Source organism: Hetaerina americana, unplaced genomic scaffold, assembly GCF_022747635.1.
Source record: "Hetaerina americana unplaced genomic scaffold, ioHetAmer1.1.p SCAF_6, whole genome shotgun sequence".
Lineage (NCBI taxonomy): Eukaryota > Metazoa > Arthropoda > Insecta > Odonata > Calopterygidae > Hetaerina > Hetaerina americana.
In genome coordinates, this window is record NW_027287205.1 from 22,101,576 (window position 1) to 22,124,199 (window position 22,624).

At 38.9% G+C, this 22,624-nt stretch overlaps 1 protein-coding gene across 1 annotated transcript in view; it reads left to right on the forward strand.

Annotated features, from left to right (window-relative positions):
• The first annotated feature begins 2,681 nt into the window (after nucleotides 1–2,681).
• The window catches only part of LOC139695095 (protein CEPU-1-like), a 56,944-nt gene continuing 37,001 nt past the window's right edge, over nucleotides 2,682–22,624 (forward strand). The window contains exon 1 of the mRNA XM_071593723.1: nucleotides 2,682–3,095. Within this exon, the coding sequence (XP_071449824.1) occupies nucleotides 3,032–3,095 (64 nt within the window). The 5' untranslated portion in view covers nucleotides 2,682–3,031. The remainder of the gene's footprint in view (nucleotides 3,096–22,624) is intronic.

The window sequence follows — 22,624 nt, forward strand, 5'->3', positions numbered from 1 at the left end:
CAATGGCATTGAGGTTTTCATCCACTTATATATCAGTGATTCCTTTTGCAGGTAGATTGACAATTAGCGAAAAAAATGGCCACGCGTTCTAACGCTGTAAGTAAAAGATTCAGTTTTCGTGATACAAAGGTTGTCATAGACAATAGCTAATTGGTAATCGCGAAAGCTTTTTCCTTTCCTTGAAGATTTTAAGAGATTATTTTCCTACTCCAAATGTCTTTACTACTTAATTACCGCCAACTTTAATAATCGTAGGGACTACATTCAAGTATGAATTTCATTTAAACTTCAGCTGTTTCGTTAACTGCCTATTTTTTGAGCCTATCTTTGCATTTATTTTGAGAAAAACTATTTCGAAGCCATCTATCATTCCACGAACAAAAGCCGTCTGCTGAATAAAATCCATTGAAGTTAAAATGAATCTTCGGGCCATGACACTTCAACCAAACCGAGCGTGGGAAATAATAATTCGAATTCCCAAATGAGAATTTAAAAAATATGTATTTCAGTCCTTAACCTGATTCAACTAGAAGTTCTACGAAGTCACGTAATCAGTTTTTAATGGTGACCGCGAAACAAATCCCAATAGGCAACGTAAAGATTGCTTGAACAGGTGTGAGTAGACTTTGACGTGTATCACTGCGGGGCATGAAATCAGCACGGGAGATCTGTTCCTAGCCATTAACAGCCACCCGCAGTTCAGCATTGGGCATGAGTATAATGATACTAGCTCCTCATTCCTGATTAGCCTCCATTCATGTTATCTATAGGGAGAGATTAGGAAACGAGTAAAGTATGTAAACTACACTGACTGATAAAACCACTTTGCCCAAAAATTATATAAGTCGATATTATTTTGCTATTTTTTCCATTCATTAGGCGATTTTATTGCAAATGATTCCTCTCATGATAAGTGAGTAGTAATGTATGAAAATTAGTTACTCAGTAACAGTATCGCAGCATCCAGTTATGGTGATAAAAAATTGTGGCTGAAAAATCCAACATTCAAAATTCGCAAGCTTAAATGAAAGAAAGTTTTCGCAGCTAAATGTATCTCCGTGTGAACCGCGTCATACCCATTAAAGTTTATCTCTGTGATAAAGACTCTGGTCCAATAATTCAAAACAAAAATGGTATTTGATTCCTTTGTATAGTAACTCATTTTGATAGATATACTAAATCGATCTATTTCAGTCGCCACCTTCACCGTGCAGCTTCCCGTTATTTGCCTGTCCATTAGATGTTTTGCGACGTACAGGATGTAGAAGCCTGTATAAAAGAGCTTTTTTTTAATAAGATAAGTTCAAAATATAAGTTATGGCTTGAGTATTAAGCCTTAAAATTTCCTCCATTTAAAACAGGACACCTATAGCACCATTAATTATCATCCACATTTTCACATTAATATTGCATTATACGTCAGACTAGTTAAGTGGGTTCAATTACAGAGGCAGGAGTAAATTGGATATTTTTATTTTTTATGAATTTATTTATACCCCACAAGCTACCGCCGGGGTGTGTGGCAGGTGGTGAAAACACACCAGAATAATTTTACCCGAACATGACCCTACCGGCGGTCGAACAATGTTATTCTGATCCCCTAAGGTTCGTGTAAAAAAATTACATCTTAAATCTATCTGTTCCACACTTAATCTCTCTAATTTTACTAGCATGATCACTCCTACCGTGGTACGATAGGGGTTAAAAAACATTGGTTTGATTTATTTAACGAAACTGCAATTCCTATTTCCATCCAACAATGAACTAGACATTAAATATGACACAACATAAATTTTTATTTAGTTTCTAATATCATTTATGCTAATCATTCATGGCGAGAATTATATTCCGAAATTTATCCAATCAGGACTCTGATGAAAAATTTCTAATGGAAACTATGCCTTTCACCACGCATGTTTGTTTACACCGGATCATATTCGGTAAGTTTGGTGACCTCGAAGAACAGCTCCTCCGAATCTCATGGATTCTTCCCTAGGCATTGCTGGCTGTATTAACCGTCCAGCATTGCAGTGATGATTACATAATGAAACCTGGTACTAAAACTAACAGCGCTGGTATATTCCCCGAATCTTGTGTTACCTTTATGCGTCATACATCAGCAAATTAAAATATGCAGCCAAAAGAAAGCGTGTCTGGATAGTTACCGTTTGTGTGCCAGCCCTAGTCCGTGCACGGTTATATTTATTATATTTATTTAAGACAGTTGGGGATTAGTTTCCACGTCCGCCTCCTGCCGACTGCCGCCTTCCCTTGACCACTCTCTCGTTTTAAGCCACGAACAAAGCACACGAGATGGGGGAGGAGATCGGGGGGTGTGGGGGTGAGATTGTATGTGTGTTTGAGTGCGTGGTTGAGTGCTTTTCATCAAAAGGGAGGGTGGAAAGTGGTAAGAGGGGCGGTGTCGATGGTGGTGGTGCATTACTGGTGCCGGTGGTGACGCGTCAATCCGATCCTGCCGAATACCACCCCTAATATCCCACTCCACCCATACCCTCCCGTATCATCGCGTATATTATTGTCAAACTCCTCTACCTCCCACCACTACCCCCTCCTCCCTCAACCGTCCACACACGCTTCCCCCCTAGTATTTCGCCCGACATCCCTCTCCCTACCTAAAAAAAATCTCTTTAGGTCGGTGGGCATTGCCATCGGGAGAGGGGGCAGTGGCCAGTAGCGGCGGGCTCAGTTCAGCCTGAGGCTCCGACGCCAACAGGTCGAGGGACGGTCGTGGCGAGAGCTTTGCGACGGCAGTTTAGAGCCCGCTTTTTTCAGGCGGGGCGCAAGTTGGTACTGTCGGCGCGGAGATACATATTTGTATATATTACATTATTTGTATACGGCCGTACGATTTGGTTGTGGGCAGGTAGACGAGGGGAAACAATCCTCCGTGGTGAGGGGAGGGAGACAGAGGAAGGAAGAAAGAGGGAAGACTACAGAAGTCATCCTAATCATCCGTCCATCTCAGGCCGCAACTTAACAAAGAAAACAAGCAAACAGACCGGGAGCGGAGATGTTTACGGGGCAAGGAATCTCGATTCAGCTGAGGAGGTGCTATCTCTTCGTTCTTTTCGCGGGTAAGTCTTTTTTACGCCCATCTTCCCTATGTTATTGTTCCGGTGTTTTGTTTATTCGAGCGGAGCTCTTTATTTGCATCGACATCAGATCGTGTAGAGAGCCAAGGTTTTGTGTTTGGATGTGAATGTGTAGTTTGTATGAATGTATTTTTGCGAAGTGTTTGCAAGGAGAAGAGATAGATTAAAGTGTATGTTAACTCCGGTGCCAGTGCCTAGAATACCCACATTGGTACGCCAAACCATTCTTATTATATGATCGCCAACATTGTGAGTGAGAAACGTTCTAGTCCGTGAACTATTCAGACAAATCATTATTCTTATCCCCGTTAATCAGTGTCGGAGTGACTCATAGAAACTACGTAGGCGGTAGCTAGGTGCATACCAGGTAGATCAAGTGCATTTATTTATAGTTGAGATGGGCGTGTGGACCCAGAATATATAATTAAATTACGAGATAAAATATTAGTCACATTATTGTCATTATTCCTTAGCATAAAAGGTAGCTTAATTTGACAATACGGTGATTGATTAAGATTTCACTCCAACAAAAAGTTCCGTTATGGATTCATTCTCATATTTGATGCCCCGTTTCAAAATTGAGAGATTAGCTGCCTATGGAGAATACACCGATGAAATATATGGCTAATTAGTTCGAGGGTCGGTTACCATGGTAGCAACTACTGGGGAAATTGCGGATTGCGGACTATATTCTCCGTGAGTTACATCAATACATAGAAACTGGACGCGAACCTTAGTCTATTGACTTCGTGTCAGCAACCCCGAATTTCCTGAAATATAAACGGAAGTTTTGTGAATCGGGTACTTACGGCGTTGCTTCCTTTATTGCAAGTGATTGAAACCGAACGCCCCAGCCCCTTCAGTGTGAGCGGTCATTAGAGTGAAGAAGGGTTTAATTGCCTTTAAAACAAGAGAGGACGACATAGCAATAGGAATGGTTGCACTACGGTTGACGACGCAGCCTTAGGAAATCCATTCGTTACATATTGATACATGTTGATGTTTCGGTAGGATATGGGTAGATAAAGGTCATCATAAATCCTAATTTCCCTTCCTCATGTATTTTTTTATATGAAGTTCAATACGAACGCGATAATTTGCGTGTTTCTCTCATACGCTTTACATTACATTCCACACGCTTAATTATAAGTCATGATATTATCTTGAATAATACTATGTCAACATGACTTGAGGTGAGACAAGAATTTGTTTAGTCATTAACGGTCTTCATCAATGCCGCCTTCATTAACATGGCTTCAAACCAACCTTCGGACCATTTTCTGTGGCTTTGGTTTTTTAAACGTTTAGGTAATAACAAAGTGAATGAATACCGCTCCATTCTCCAATCAATAAAAGTGACTCTTTCTCCCCAAATTAGAAACGGATAGCTTAGGGGTAAATATTTTGCAACCTGCAAGTGCGTTTGGAAAAGAGCGAAATCATTAGGTGTTACTACACCCTCGCATGAAAGGAAATTCAGGCTAAAAATTGGGGTCTACATTCCTTCGTGTTCCTTTGTAACATTCCTAAAGGTGGTTACTTTGAATAGAAACTTGTAACAAGAGAAAGTATTATTTCGCACAAATTACTGTGCTATGATTACTTCTTTCTAGGTAATTCCATATTTTATACAGAATAGTTTTTTCTTCGATTTGTTCATATGTATTAATTTCCGGCCGTGAGTGTCAAATTATGTACTGAACAAGAGTGGTGGATCATTGGGGGGACGAAGGCCCTCCCTCTCTCCTCTCTTCATTAATATGAAATTTATTTTAATTCATTTCCAATAATTGTGCAAAATTATATCCAGATTAAAACCGTATGCATTCGATTTTTACAATAATCTTACATATCGGGTATTTAATTAATTCTTCCCTCCCAGTCCACGGCTCGTACATAGGAAAAAATAACTAATTCTTAAGGCACTTTTGAATTCGATGGTTCTAACAAGTATATTCATTGTAATTTAAAGAATTTCATGATCAGCATAGCGGGTCCAGACCAATATTTTACAATGTCCGCTGGCAACGGCCGAAGTTACTAAATGTAGAAATTTTCACGATGAAATCTTTCTAAGCAGTATCTTTTTCCTCTGATAATTTTACCATTCACGAATAATCACAGAACAAAATTAGTAACCACGAGTTTTTTATAAAATACCTATATTAATAAAAAAACTTGAAATATACAAAAAATAAACCGGTGTAACAAAGTTCACTTCAATTTTGTAACAATGCTCCGCGCCCACTGAGCAGTGCCAGCCAGTGTGAATTCCGCTCAAGAATGATACTTAGCTGAGCACGTAATACGTATAAGTATTCGGCCTTTTCGATAATTCTAACTCAGCGATAATTTTATTTGATCTTATTCTAAGTTTACCTCTATTTTCCAGATTTTACTCAAGCTGACAAATCAAACCGTTTCACAGATTAACATGGATGTTTAAAATGTGGAGAAATTGATTCGATACTAAAAACTATGCAAGTTTTAAACACTTATCTTGGACGACCGTGGAACGACGTGCTATCAGTCATCCTATCGTTTGGCATTTTTATTTCTTTCTCTTTCGATGTCATTTTACATCCTATGATCCACTTATACTCCAGAGAGTTCGGTAGGACTTCGGTCCCAGAGACCATACTTTTTCAGACACCGTTTTCATCTAATTGATTTCATGTTTATTTTTTGATAAATTTGAAAGATTAAGACGTATGTTTGAACCTAACGCACTAACGCAGGAGTCTCGATTAAGCTAAATTGTTGTGCCTAATAAATATAAGGGAAAAATTCAACCTTCAAAAGTCTAGCTCAATTTATTATTATGATACCATATTTGACAGATTTTCTTTTAGTCTTAAGCTAATCGTATCCTAAATTATTGTATTTACGCAAACTATGTGAAGTATCCTCTTCCTGACCATCTCTCGAGCAGGATTTTAGGATAATGGTACTTATTATTCTCACGAGATTTAAACATCCCAAGTCTGCATATTTCCGTAAAAAAGCGATTAAATTATAGTGTTGAATAACTATGGTAAGAACCTTTTCGAATTCTTATATTGATAAAAATGTTTCCTGTACCTCGAAATCATTAAAGAAAATTAACGAGAAAAAGTAATGACTTTACACTGCCATTGGTGTAGATATATTCTCAGTAAATTCATTTATTGAAATATCTTTCGGAATTCCTAATTAGATATGGTACACGGTGGCGTAGAATGAACTCCCTAGTTTTAAAAAATTACTGATCGCGCATATAAATAAGCAGAATGAAAAGAGTGACGTTAGCTGGCAGAAATAATGCCATTATTATTAATTTTCACGCAGTGGCCTGGTGAGCAACAAGGATTTGTCATAGAAACGTTCTTCAAGAACAATGATAATGTGGTGGCGACGCAGAGGGCGCTGTGGTCTAGCAGTGAAGCCTATTTTCACCTCTCTGGCTCATTAAATAAGCCAAATGTTCGCTACTGGGCGACTGAAAACCCTCGCGAACTTCACCCAAGACCTCTACATAGCCCCAAAGTGGCAGTTTGGTGCGATGTGCCCTCCATACGCATTATTGGGCCATACTTTTGGCCATACGAATTGGGCCATACAAATGAGGTCGTCTTAGAAGTAATTCAGGTTAGATTTACGAAAAGATAAAGCAAGGTACTTATTTAAAAACAGATCCATTTCTTATATGTTGATGTCCGGTTAGATGTACGTACATCTTGAACCCTTAAGTTGTTTTTCAGTGATTAGGAAACAGTTAAGAACTAGGACTGTCCTAAAAGTAGAATGACTAATTTTTCCCGGATTGACGGACGGACAGGCGGCAGTTTCCCTGGGTGGGATCGAATGAGGAGAGTCCGGAAAGGCTGGAGGCCGGTGGGAGTTGGCTCCCAGTCCTTGCGGAGTGCGGATCGTTCGTTTGCGAAACCTCTACAACGTGACCTCCTTACGCTCCGTCGTGAACCGGTTATTGGAACAGCGCTACGCCATCAAATTTTGCGTGAATTTGGTCAAAACCGGGAAGGAGACTCATGAAATGCTTAAGGTAGCTTATATAACGCCATGGGTGGATCGACTGTTTTTGAGTGACACAAGTTTTTGCGGGAGACTAGAGAAGATATTGAAGATGTCCAGCGTTCAGGACGCCCTTGGACCTCCAAAAGTGACGAAAATCTTGCAAGAGTGAAGGCTTTGTTGGAGAGGGATAGCAGATTAATTTTTCGCATGGCTTCTGATGAACTGAGCATCCCTAAAAGTGATGGGCATCGACTTGCGACCAAAAACTTGGGCATGAAAAAGGTGTGTGCCAAGTTGTTGCCGCGAGTGGTCTCGGACGAACAAAAGGATAATCTCAAGCGGATCTGCCAAGAGCTTCTTGACCATGTAGGTGAAGATCCAAATACTTCTGACAACGCCCCACCAGACTTCTTCCTCTTCCTCCACCTCAAAGGCGTACTGAAATGACGTCACCAAAGCTCGGTGAAAGCGTTATAACAGGCCGTTACGATGGAGCTTAGCAGCATCCCGGGCACCGCCTTCCAAAAGGCGTACTAGGCGGGGAAAACCCGTTTGCAGCGGTGTGTGGACTCACAATGGTGCTACTTTAAAGACTTTTGAGCGAATGAATCAATCCTGGCAATACATTTTCTAATCAATTCTGTCCCACTACTTTTGGGACGGACCTTGTATTTAAAATTACTGCGGTAACTAAAATATATTATCATTATATTCTCAAATAATATAGATAGATAAATGTGGTCTACGCTTATTACCTTTTAAACCAATGCACAATAAAATAATACCCACGTTGAATATCTCTAAGGAAATTAGACAAAATAAGAAAATTTCTTTCAAATGGTGGAGGGATATTTTCCAGCATGATATTGGGACATGCAGAGAATATATTATACTATACCAAGTGTCCTCAACCACTATCATAGTACATACCTCTACCCAAACTCAACGGTATATGAAACCCAAAAGCGAATAATGTGACCAATAAGTAATCTTTCAGTTTTCAATAATCAAAAGATGCTTTTTAGGATATTAATGAAAATTTTTCGATCAGTATGATTTTGTTATATATAATCATGAAACACAACAACCAAGCAATAAAAATGTTATTCTAATAAACATTTACAAAATGGATATAATATCCTAAGTCAACATTTTGACGACCATTTATTCTCATGGGAGGAATCACATAATATATTTTTGTCATAAGGAGGAAATTTTTGTAGACATAAACCAGCTCTAATTAAAAAAATCCATTGAAATACAGCCTTTTTTGTCACATTCTTGACAATGGCGATTACCATTCTTCCCCCATGTATTTCTCGTTTCCCCTGCCGCCTGTACTACCATTGGCGAATTAACAAGGTACGGAAATTGTAAAGAAATTATGAAAGTAGTTTTTTTTAATTTGTAAAGAAATGCTAAAAAGATTTTAAATCACCATATGATTAATGAAATAAAATTATATTTATTTTTATTGGGAAATAATCAGTGACCCGGAAGTATATTTGTTACTGGGTTCGATTCTGGGTGACAACTTTGGGTAGTTTCAGCTTCACCCAAGCAGTGTGATTTTTCGGTTACCATGCCTTCTAGGCGACGCAGGGAAAGGAACCGTCCACTACCTTGTATGCCAATTTCATTTAACTCATTTTTAGTGGAACCCTATGTATAAAAACGGATTGGGTTGATTTCGGTGGGGTTTGATTAAGGTGAGATATTGCTGAGACTAAGATCAGACTATGGGCAACAATTTCATGCTGAAAATATAAAGCGGAATTGTGTAATGAAGTAGTGTACTATGACAGCTCAGCCGTGCTTATACGCAAACCACGAGTCTCTGATTTAAATTTGTAGTCCAAAACCCAGCAAGCGTCAAGTTATTTCAATGAAGTAATCATTTCTCAAACCATATAATGATTTATTATATTATTATATCTTTATTATAGTATTTATTGTTAATTATTATACGAATTACTGGTTTTATATGCAATATTATTGTGTTTCCTCTTGCTGATTTACATATTAATTAAGTAACAGGAGTTGAAGTAATCAGCGTAAAAATATGGAAAGAATCATTTTAATGAGGTGGCTCTCGGTAAAAAGCTTAACGAGTCTGGTGAACCAGCGGCACAGCGCATAGCTGAATGTTCCCACGCCGGCCGTCCCACCAGAGCTAAGAACCAGATGACCCCCTGAAAAACTAATATCACTCCAGAGATTCAAATTTATGCCCTGCTGGAGCCTCACGCTAAGCAAGCAGACGGCAAGCCGGCGTCATCGCCCCCCCTTTCCAAGAATGAGGACTATTCTTCCGTCTCCCATCATCCTCCTTACCCTTAACGCGCCACGAATCTCTTGCTTCTCTCCCTCTAGACGTCTCCTCATTCCATCTCACCGACTCGAGAAGCGACTTGACTCGTAGGAAATTCGTGAATCTTGAAATTTGCAGAAAGAACTTGAATCCACGGATGCATGGAACTCGTGGAATCGTGACCGTCGAGGGAGACGCATGCATAATGTCCAGGTGTAATTATCGTGTGATGATTAATCTTCCTTCGGTGCAGTGGGCACTTACAATAGGAATGTTCGTGATTATTGGCAGAGTAATTGGATTTGATTATTTTTCTTTTGTAATTTTTGCAGTAGATTGTGATATCTTCTTAAGTTTTTTCTTTTCTCATTCCATTATTTTAGTGACTTCGCGTTATTTTATTCATGGTCACAACTCTAATTACGAAGGCCTTTCATGTACGCATACATATTTTGCTCATTTAAAACTCTTTTACAACTATAATTCCCACTTCGGTCGTTTTTTGTGCCAATTTACTCATTTTAATGCAACAATTTCAGAGCGTAAAAATCATTCGCCTTGACTGGGACTCGAACCCAGATCCCTCAATATCCGGTCGAGTGCTTTAGCCACTTAAGCTACCGAGGCGTCCTCTTAAACTCTGAAATTTTGGGGCTTTTAAAGGAACTAGATGTTATGACGAAATACCGTACACACAATGTCACATGCATTCGTAGTCGTGCGCGAGGCGCCACTGTCCACGAGGTTAAAAGCCAACTTTAAACACGTATGGTGTTTTCCCTTTGACAAATTCCAAAGAAACTGCGGGAGATGCCGCAACAGTAACTTTTAACGGAGTCATCCGCTAATGTGCATTTTAATGCAACAATTTCAGAGCGTAAAAATCATTCGCCTTGACTGGGACTCGAACCCAGATCCCTCAATATCCGGTCGAGTGCTTTAGCCACTTAAGCTACCGAGGCGTCCTCTTAAACTCTGAAATTTTGGGGCTTTTAAAGGAACTAGATGTTATGACGAAATACCGTACATACAATGTTACATGCATTCGTAGTCGTGCGCGAGGCGCCACTGTCCACTCATGTTAAGTACAATTTTAAAGCAAAAGATTTATTTTGGAGACAAGACAGTGTCTATTATTTCCTTTCAAAAATGTATTATCTTGAGCATGGATTTCAAAAATTACAAACCTTTTATCACTGCTTGTAATAAAATTCTCATCACTGCATTATCAACCTCCTCATCTACGAGACAAAACGAGTTCAAATAACTTCGTTAGAACTATTGTTTATAAATATTTTTATTATTCTAGATTCACAACTACGCAGGTTATGCGGACCTTTTCGGTAGAATTAATTAAGGATAGCTGGGAGTTGGATCGGGTGGAAAATGAAAGTATTTGCGTATTTTTTTATTGACAAAATTAAAATTTAAGAGAAAATGATTTTTCTTGCATGTAACCAGCATTCATCACAAAAAACACCCAGAAATAGGCGGGTCTCGAACATAAAAGCTATGGATTTTTAGATGAAACAAATGTTCATCAGGCCAACTCCTTGGCTAAGACGGGGACAAAAGGAACGACGAATTAACCTCAGGTCTTACGATCGACGTCAAGGAAATCACACACAAGCGCGGTAGTGATTTTTTCCTAAGTGCTTAGAAGTAAAAATTGGTTTGTATTTAATAGATTATACCCAGAGTGTAACCCTTGGCGACAGAAACGCAAACAAGAAAATCCGATTTCTGAATAAACTAATAGTTTTATGTTATATAGTCAGATCCTCAGTGATACAATTAATTTTCTTAGAAATCTATTTTTTTTAATTATAGCAGTAAATACTTTAATGTGATTTTTTTTATACTTCCTATCCGTTTTTACTTTCCGGAAATAGTAAGATCTTGACAAAACAAAGTGATTCATTGAAAAACTGTGCCAAACCATTCAAAGATAACCAATGATGATGAAGATGTAATTCTCAACCTCGATTCTCGATATTTGTTACAGCAAGGAAGACAAAAGGTATGTACATGAGTGAAAGTTTTCCAATTGCGAACGCTCTACCCTGAGTAGCTCTTAAAGTAATGGATGCTTGCATGATAAATGAATCAGTCAATGGTTAGATAGCTCTCTCCTGGACTAATTCATCACGACTAACGAAAAAAATAGAAGACATAATTATTTTCGGCACGATATCTGCCGAAAAATGACTGAACTTTCATCTTTTTATCCTGGACACAGTCAGGTATTGCCGAAAAATCTTTTTCCATGGCATTTTGCTTCTTTGATTTACTACCTTTACTGATTGCAATCAACAACTTAAGTTTTTGGTACACCATCAAGTCCGCCAGAGATCTGTGAAATCATAGTAATTTACTCTTCCCACGTGTGTTTATAATTACGCCCCCTTGCTTCCCCACACTTGGACATAAGATAATGACCCCCACTTAGCTCACGTTCGTGTTTGTCCTTGACCTCACAATCATCAGAAATCACTCAGGAAACGCCCTTTCACTCTTGCAAGCCGATTCTAAAAACATGGAGGGCTGTCATTCCATGATTCTCAAACTCCTCTAAATTAGATGTAGAAGAAAATTAGTTGAATGGAGAGGAAGGTAAAAAAGAAGATAAGTTGTGGTTGGAGAGAGTAATTTGGTGGTAGGGATTCGGAATGGGCAGAAAATAAGAACGGAGGAAATATTCGTTCGATGCACGAAGGTTCTGAATTTTCGGATCACTCCGATACGTTGGTTCAACTTCCTTCTGATGCGTTCTTAGATTAGGAGCCAAAGAGACAATCTTTGAAAGTTGGCCAGATGTAGTCCTGAGGGTGTCCCTCGATCAGAGCATCCTCCTTATTGGTTGTACCCGTGGAAGGTCGACGAATAGGATCAGCATAAATAGGAACCAACGTAGCGGAGGAATATGGAAATCAAGCATATTCATACATGAGCTGCGAGAGTCCAGCCAAAATATTAGGAGAATGTTGAAGATTATGAAGAGACAAGGTAAGGTTGTTCCATAAGCGGTGAAGGTGATCGTTCTTAGAATTTGCAAGGCCAATTCGGGCAATTTAACTCCCATCTTCTTCGTGATATGAGCGTAGTTACGTAATTACGAGGCTTTCATCCATATCAAACAGACACCATTTCTAAAAGAAGGGAAAAGGAGCTTTCGGGTTTGACGAAAACGTATTTACCTTTTCTGATCATTTTAAGCGTGTTGGAATTGAAAAATTACGCTAACTTGGAAGAAAAATTTTATAATTTTAGTGACACTAGATTACACTAAGTAAAATGAAATTAACATTTAGAGACTCTTTTGATAAATTAAAAAATGAATGAATAATTCTAAAGAGACAGTTTCACTAGTGAATATTTGCTTTTTCTTTTTTCTTTAATAAGTAATGTTAATTATTTTTTCACAGACAATTGGTGAAAAAAATGAAATTATAAACCATACCTAATATTCATTCTGATTTCTCCGAGCCCAATTAGGATACGTGATGAAGATCACATTAATTAAGACGCTATTTTTCACGAAGAATGCCTTGTAAACATTCGAAACTTCGTGAAAAAAAAATTCACGTCTCCGCATGAAATTGTAGCGAATATTGATACTTCTTGTCAGCATAGTCAAAGTGGTTCCCTTTAAACCACGTTTCTACGGCTACAGAATGAAATTCAAATACGAATTTACATTAACATATGCACGTAATGCCCCAAATGCAATACGTGGTGTCCGAAACGCAATGAAATTTTAGACTGATTTACTCAAAAAACAACAACTGAAGAAAGTTAATTGATCTTTATTTAAAGTTGAAGTTGAAGAGACAGAAATGCGGTAAAATTACAAATTAAGAAGATATTGACAAAATATATGATAGAAATCGCGACAACTTCAGAAATTATGTTCTAATTTCATCCCCTATGTTTACCCGATAAGGGTTTGTTGTCATGCGTAGAATTAAACCTGTTAAAACAACTTTCTTAAGGTTGCAACAGCCATATTCCTGCATAACCTTCTACATAACAGTACTGACTTTTGCTGTGGTTCATTAAAATTGTGGAATTCGTTCAAAAAAATTTGAAGTCATGTTTACTTTCAAAGTTAGCAAAATAACTGAAGATTTTTATCTTAGTGCTAGGTTGCGAAAAATGTCACTTTAATTGTGAGGAGATCAAAATTTATTCCTCCGCAGGTGAACAACCCCTCCTCTATCATTGTGCCTAATCCTCGAATTGCTGACACTGCGGCCCACTCCCCTCTGGCAATAATCTGACAGCAGTGGGGCTGTCCACCCTCCGCTCTTTTCAACCCCACAACCCTGCCCAAAAACAAATGAAAGGACAACAATGAGTCACCTTGTGAAGGAGACGGAATGAAATTCCCTCCTCCCCCGAAGAATAAATAAAAACCATGCTCGAGATAGAAGCCTTTTAAGGGCCACGCGTCCATATAGACTGGGGAAGCCATGCAGTTCATTTGGTTGGGTAGTTCCTCTTAGAACGTCTCCCGCATCTCTCTACTCTTATCTTTCCCCTACTTGCCTCTCTTTTGGTCTAATTCACCAAACTGTCAAAGTAGTTTCAATTTGGAGTTACATACTCGATCGATCCACGGCGCACGCATAAATATTTTAGAAGCATTGAAACGTATCAAAGTGATATTTCATTTAAAAGTAATGTCTATTTAATGCTTGCAATGTTAATGAGACAGCGCAAGAATCTATATTTATTGTAGCAGTAACAGCGTTAGAGTACTGACGAAACGTTCAAGATTTACATCGCAAAAGATGCCTGTCGAAAATCCAGACTATGAACCAGCAGAGTGATTTTCTCTGTCCGTAAAGTCAAAAACCACAGACGGTACAATATGCTAGCTTCCTCTGCCTTTGTTGTGTGAACTTAATAAGCTAAGATATTTTGCTCGGAGCGATCTATTCTCCGGCTAATAAAACGAAACATTAGTCTGAATGATAGCCATCTATTAATACCATTGATATTTGTGTTCGTATTGTATAATACTTATTTCAATTGATTGCGTCATTCTTGGAATACTAAAGTCAAAAAACTTTGTGCTCTCTTTTGAGAATTCCTTCAAATGAAATGCCATCTAGTCCAAAGTGTAAGAACCTGCGGGAGATGCCGCAGCAGTAACTTTTAACGGAGTCATCCGCTTAATTCGCATTACAATGCAATAATTTCAAAGCCTAAAAATCATTCTCCTAGGACGGAATTCTAACCCGGATGCCTCCATGTCTGGCCGAGTGCTTTAGCCAGTTAGACTGCTGAGGCGTCCTCTTACACTCCAAAATTTTGGGAGCTTTTAAGGAACAAGTTGAGTTATTTTTAAAAATGTATCATACCAGAAGTGTGCTCAGGAATGTTAATTTTACAAAATTTCCGAGTTTAATAGAGCGCCTCGGTATATTAACTGGCTAAAGTACTCGGCCGAGCATCAAGGATTCCGTGTTCGAGTCCCGGTCAAGATTTGATAACACCATATCACACTTTAAAATTGCTTGATTACCATTTAGTCCTTTTCATTTATTTATTAGCAGGGAAATATTCCGAGCACTAATGTGGAAACCCCTTAGTGTTAGAATTTATTGAAGAAACAGCATAGTTTAACATTGAAAAATATCAAGTTACCAATTGGCATAAAATTCGAATGAGCCGATTAATTTTTTTTTAATGATCACACCAAAACTGTGTCAAAAAATGTTAATTTCCCAATAAATATAGCAATTAAAAAAATACTTCACTAATGAGGGAATTGATTTTAACCCTTACGCACGCCTTAAAACTTCCTAACTATACTGTGCACATTGACTTATCCTAACCAGAAGTATATGAGACATGAGATTTATATAAATAAGTTCTTCAAACTAGATTTATTTTCGGCGACTCTGAGGAATAATGGAGAGATTAAGATTATGGTATTCTTCGAATCTATCTTTTTCACTTCGTACGTCCTCCCACAAGCGTTCCTACCAAACGAATTATGGGTTCATTGATCACTTTAAGGTTACCAACATTACCACACCAGGGTAAAACCGGTGAGATCTGGAACCCGGATGAAAGTCGTGTATATTTGATCCGCTGAACTCCCTGGGGTGCCCGATCTCCAATTCCCGTTATCTATTCTTTCATAACTCAGTCCTCGCACAAATTTGAGTCCGCACATGAGTAAAATCTAAGGACAAAGTAATAAAAGGTCGGTTTTGTTCATCCTCCGGTCCATTGAAGCGAATCAAACGTGACAACTGCCACCTTGCACTTTTCTGACCCCAACCAGGGACTGCGTCAGATGCATGGGACCAATGACGGAAAAGTTTCATACACATCATCGAGAGGTTTCGTTGTTGAAGAAGACGGTAAGCATCATTAACATTCTTTCATTTCCGAGCAGAGAATTGTTTTGAAACCGAAAATCAGAGAAGTAAGGTTCGTAAAAGATAATAATAGGTTGTATTCCTTGAGAAAGTTGTGGAGGTGTTTTCACACCCCGAGTGCTGACATTTGATCGCCTGAATTTAATGTCGTGGATCGTATCGAAAATATGTTTAAATTTGGAAAATTATCGCCTAAAATTGGATAACAACAACACCTAGAATGTCCTAATTTTTTGTACAATCCCAAAAATCCCTTTCCCATTCCCACTTCTTTCACATACGGGCAGAGGCTTCCGACCTTTTTTGAGCAGCGACCCCATTTTATCCGTAGAAGCAAAGTGGCTCACGGCCACGAAACATGAAAAAAAGCTTTACAATAGGGAAAGAAAGAAAACAAAATAATAAACTACATATTTTAGAGGTTTTGTTTGACATTTAAAAATTATCATATTATTCGAACTTTAAGATATTGATTAAACATTAAAATTACTTTAAATCAATATTTTTTTTCCTTCGCCGATGAAAACCCTACACCCCTCGTGGTCTAGGGGTTGAAAACCAGTACGTTAGCGCTCAAGCCCTGAGCCATATGCCATGGTTACGCTTTAAGGGCAGACGTCTAGAGGCACTCCCCTAACAGAAATACCAGAAAACCTCAGGCAGCGTACAGAAGTGACTACCCCACTGTTTTGAATGAGTGATTTTCAAACGCCATTTGGCTTATTATGAGTTATCTTCTCTTATATCAAACCTACCTCCGTGTTAAAGGTTGTGGTAAATCGTTTTAATCATGCAATGCCAATTAATTATTCCTGTTTTAAAACTAACGTAATTTTTTAATGATTATTAGCTGCTTCGTATTAGTTTCTACAAAGGTTCTCACTTTGAATTCAAATGGACAATTCATTCCGGAAGTCCCTAAGGATATTTTAGATATATCTACCTATTTCATTTGTACATAATGCGTTGCCGTGTTTTCCGTGAGATGACACAGTAATGTAATCTCTTTAAACAGTGTTACTTCATCACATTTACGCCGTAATCAATCGTTTTGCCAAAATCAGGCCGTCGAGAACAAACGAAATAGCGTGAGTGAAGGGTCCCATGCATACGGTGGATCCTCCTTCCATGGAAAAGCGCGTGAATAATCGTCGAAGTTCGAAGCGGCGTAAATCGAAAGCTGTTATCAAAAGTTCGTTTTCGGCATAAGCGTAATTTCCACGCCACAAGAGAATCGATGGCCCAGGCAGAGATGAGCTTGCACTAATTAGCCAAAAACAATCAGCTAATAGGGGGGAGGATGGGGGGGGCAACGACCCAAGCGTTTCCGGTCCTCCGAAACTTCCTCTAATTAAGATGGACGTTCCCCGCCCCCTCGGCAGCTAATTCCACTCCCTCCCCCTTCTTCCGTCCTCCTGCCCCTCCCGAAGCCGGGGAACTCGTACGCCGGCGACCATGCATGACCGGCGGCGGAGGCTTACAATCCGTCGCCTCACCATGCTCTTCGCTGCATTGCTCTCGAAGGAGGATGTGCAAGTTGATACGCACCGTTGTAATGGAGACGGAGGGAAGGAAATTGGCGGAAGTTATGGGGAGCAAAGAATTCTATATGTGACAAAAAAATGAGAGGAGGGGAGGAACGCGTTCTGAGGTTAGGGGAAATACATGGGAATGGAGAAGGTTAAGGGAGGGAAACAGAGATGGGGAACTGGAGGGACTGGGAAAAAAGGTCGATCCTGTCGTAATAAGATTACCGTAGCGACCCAAACAATTGAATTTTGCACTCCGCAACTTTTTTTCATCCTCAACGGCAGGAAACGCATGTGAAGGTAGGCTGATTTGAGCCTCGCGAAATTGTTTCCACGACAAGTGTACGTACTTGCACTCTTGTACCTATTGCCCATGCTAGAAAAATGACTTACGACTTAGAAAAATATGAATTTTGACTTATGGCGCTGTATTCAAGTCATGCTATGCATCCTGGGTACTCATCAGGGCATAAATCTCACTATAATACAGAAATAAAGTCTTTCATTTGAGTATTGCTGAGGTAAAAAGCATTTGGAAGAGGGAAGGAATAGATTATAGACACTTTAAGTAATGACGTAGAGAAAATATGTAAAAATACTCTAATGTGAAGTAGTAGTCGTTTTTATTTGGTTAAACGTCCCATCGGACAGGCGTCGCACTGAGGTGCTCTCCACAGAGCAACTCAAGCAGGTATCAGGATACCGCTGAAAAATACTTGTCGCCTCCAAGATTTGAACACAGGCCCTCTCGGTGGGGAGCCACCGTACCATCCCGATGGTACTTCTCTCTCTTAGGTGAATCGTAGTGCTTTATGGCTGCGAATCCTGGCATTTGTGGCAAAAGGGGGAGCGCAGATAAAAGGCTTTTGAGATGTGATTAAGGAAATTACTAGGGAAAGTAATGTGGAAAAAGAGGAAGACTAAGAACGCATTCAATATGGTGAGAGAAGTTTGATATGTTCAATTTGAAGAACTCGAGTGGTGAATGGAACATTATATCTTCTTTCAAACACCGAGAATATCCATGAAATGAAATAAAAAAATGTAAGATTTGAATTCGCGAAAGTTTTCATAGAATGAATTAGATAAAATTAGTTAGAATTTTAAAGTTTTCTGTCCTCTGTTAACAACTCCGCGCTTTCTCTAAAACCCGCTTCATTTTTTTCCAAACATATATTAACTGACTACGGAAAATTGGGTGATTTCTTCACTGCCCCTCTTCATGCGGAACACGAGGCCAGTCGAATGCTTGCATCTTAACGTAATTGGATAATCCAATTCATAAAGATTGTTTTAACCTATTCAACTAAAGCATCTAACCCTCCGATTCTCCCCTCCTAGATGTCCCCCTGCGTTTCCGCTCCCACGTTTCGCTCTTCATCGATGTCCTTCGGCATCCACCAGCACTCTCATTACAGACCCCATTCACCACCCACGCAATCATCCCCTCCTTACCTTACCCCCCCCCCATTTCTGCCTCCTGCCTACCAAACACTAACTAGATCCCTCCTCTAGGGCCTATTTCTATTATACACTGTAAGCATGAAAAAAATGCACAATTTACTTTCTTTCGCATAACCATCCATTTCTGCTGCACGCTGCCAATTCAGGTCATTCACTATTTTTTATAATATGAAGTTCACATTTAATATATTCTTATTTAATGTTGAGAGGATATTAGGTGGTGAAAGAGATTTTTGTCGCCATCTCGCAATAAAAAAATGAAGATCATTATCCATCTCAAAATATATAATTGCTGACTTGGAACATTTTAATATACCCATCCAAATGCTAAAGATAATCTTGCTGTAATAAATTCCCAAGTTCATCTAACAACTTTTAATGACTTCTTCTATCTTTCATTGCCTTATTTGAACCGTCTTCGTCCTTGACAGTCAATGCACACTTACAAAAATGTTAGATAACAGCAATTGAATTCGGATGAATTTAATTAAAAAGTTCTGTTCATGCGAAAGTTTAAAATGATTTATTTAATTTCAAAAGAGTTTAATAGGAGTAGTACCATAAAATATCTGAAGACGTCACGATCAGTTTAATGAAAAAATCGCGACAGCTTTGGTACATAAAATAAACCCGATTTTGCTACTTGAGCTGTTGCGATCAAATTCATTGAACAAAACAAGGAAGTTTTACTTTTATGTGCAATTCGTGTGAATAATAAATGAGGAAAATCAGATTAATTGATGAACTCGGCCATATTTTCCATGTGAAATACTTCATAGGCTAAGCAACGTAATGTTTACAATGTTTACCAAGCAAAATTAAGTCTTTTGATAATGAATTCTATGGTCTCGGGCTCAACTTTGTGGAGGTTCACGTTCGTTTGAATGAAAATACTTTGTAACTTCCACACAATTTTTTTTTATTCGCACTACCGGTTTCAACGCTTCGGCGTCATCATCAGGGATCTCTTGATAATAACTATGATATGCTTCGCAAATAATGAACGACACGACTAAACTTCGATACTGAATTTTTCAGTTGCCAGCTAAGTACTGCAGACAGTGAAGCTATAAAGTTATCATCCAAAAGCTGTAAAGGGACCAGAAATTTTCATCAATTAACATACATAAAATGCCCCGGACTATTCGTAGTTTTGCACATTGTGCCTCTGTAGAGGTTTAAACCAATGCATACACACAAAAGATGTTTGTACTAAACTAAAAACCTTAAAATGAGCCATATACATGCCTTAAAGCTATAATATTATTCATTAGAACAAAAACTGATGGATTGTTTCTATAATTCATAGCTAAATCTAATCATGAAAAGCCCCACTGACATCAACTCCGCTTGCTTTTTTTGCCTCGGCTAAATTATCCAAGACACCATTCTTGAAATATTGCAGAATTTGGCGTCAGATGAATTTGTTCTAAAGAGTTGGTATTTATAATTACGAAATAAAAACAACTCCCATAAAAGTAATACTACACACATTAGATCTAATCCATCAACCCAGAGAAACCTCAAGGCTTCAGTCTTTGACAATTCGGTTATTCTTCTGAGAGGTAGATCGAATCACTTTCAATGCAGCAATTTCAGAGTGTAAAAAATCATTCGCATTGACCGGGATTCGAACCCGGATCCATCAATATCCGGCCGAGTGCTTTAGCTAGTTAAGCTATCGAGACGACCTGTTACACTCGGAAATTTTTGGGGCTCTAAAGGAACAAGAAGTTGTGACAAAATACCGTATATACAATGTCACAGGCACTCTTAATCGTGCGCGTAGTTGTACTCTCTGAAATTGTTGCATTCAGATGCACATTAGCGGATGACTCCGTCAAAGGTTACTGTTGTGACATCTCCCGCAGTTATTTGGAATTTTTCAAATCGCTTTGATGCTCTCGTTCGATTCACCCTTTGATTGCCATTAAATGCCTATGACATGCATCCACTTTTCCCTCTTTATATAACTTTTATCCAACAACCTACTCCTTTCCTCTTCCATGTCAAGCACTTTTCCGTTTGTTTCACTTTCCGTTCGTGTTATTTTTTCAACACCAATATCTCAATTTACCCGATAAATACAAATCATATCTCTTGCCTCAGTGACTAAGTTTCTAAACTGTAGAACTAGACATCATATCACTAATCTTCTCATTGATCCTTTTATCAACTACCTCCTCTTTGTACGAGCATCACTACCTAATTCTTTCATTAATTACGGTCATAATTACTTTGAAATTTTCGTTTAAAACAGTTCATATACTCGTATATTTGACGCGTGTTCTGTCTGCTACAGTTAATGCCCCTATAATTTAATGTAGAGCTTGGCTATCCTATTTCCAAGAACCTCATTACCTTCATTTTCTTAAGATTCACATCATATACCAATATCACATTGATTCTGTTAACTGATAAGCAATGATTTTAATGTTTTTGCCGGTTTGCTAACTACAGTTTGATTTAATTATCATAGTATATTTTACAAGTGCTTAATGCAAATTCAATTAGTGACTCCTAAGAAACCAACCCTTGGGTTGATTGCTGTGTTTATGGTTTTTTTATACGTCTTATGCAGCAAATTCAACGTCTTCGGCACCAAGAGCGAAACTTAAAAAGTAATCTGGTTTCGCGTTCTGGAATTCCCATGGGGATATTTGCCTCTATTATCCTCCCTCTCCCTTCAACCCTCGAATCCACCACTGGTTATACGCCTTTCGCCTCTTAGCAGTGGCTCGCCGCTGGCGGGAGGGGACCACTAGGGCAGGGGGTTGGTCCGGGGCGGACGGGACTCAAGCTCTCGCAGCGTTCTCCCTGTGTCACTATGGGGGGGGGGGAGAGTAGGGGGGGGACACAAGGAGGGGGGATCTCGCCGTGATTGGAGCATCCGCCCCTGTTCGAAAGGGTAGGATCGGTGAGCTGCGCAACAAAGTGAATTGGGGGTTCTGAGGGGGGGAATCGGGGAGAGGGGTGTTGGGCTGCAAGAACACTTTTAGCCCCACTCTCCGAGGAAGCACAGGGTCCTCAAAACAGTGGAATGCCGATGCCAAACAATGAAGGGTCGCAAAGAGCGCCGGATGTGAATGTCATCACTGCGAAGATTGAATTGTCGAAAACCACATGTACCTCCCACTCTCCCAGAAAAAAGTTGATTGCTACCATCGAAGATTTTTTTGGAAATTGTACGAAGGTGATAATTGCTCACACGCGCTCAAAATCACAGCAGAAGCAACATATTGGGTGTCATGAAGAAGTTTGAGCTCTTTCTATCGTGTACAATATGAGGGCTATTTTCCGTCGACAAAGTAAACATAGCATACGGTGTGTAATGTGAACTTCAGCCCATAGCAGGCTACTCGTTTGATGTTAAGTCGATAACTTGGACTAGGGTAAGGAAGGAGGAATGAAATAAAATCTTACCAATATAAATTAAGGTTAAATTTGGAATTCCTAAATGTGTGAAAAACCATCTTAATGTGGAAACATAAACGCCAAGTAAAATATTTTACTTTATTTGCAAAATTGCGTGTTTCGACGCGTCAACATCAAGGATGGTTGGTTAAATTTATGATCTCACTGGACGATCACGACATTGGACAATGACGCTTTAACATTGAAACACGTGCCTATAAATTAATTATGAAATCATTTTAGTATTTCTATCGTTCCACCTTACTTATATAATGATATGTTGGAGTGTAAGAACTTGGAAATAAAATCATACGAGAAATAAAATCGATGGGATGAAAAAAGTAGATAGAAACAAGTCACTTTTTCAAGGAGCAATTACATTTA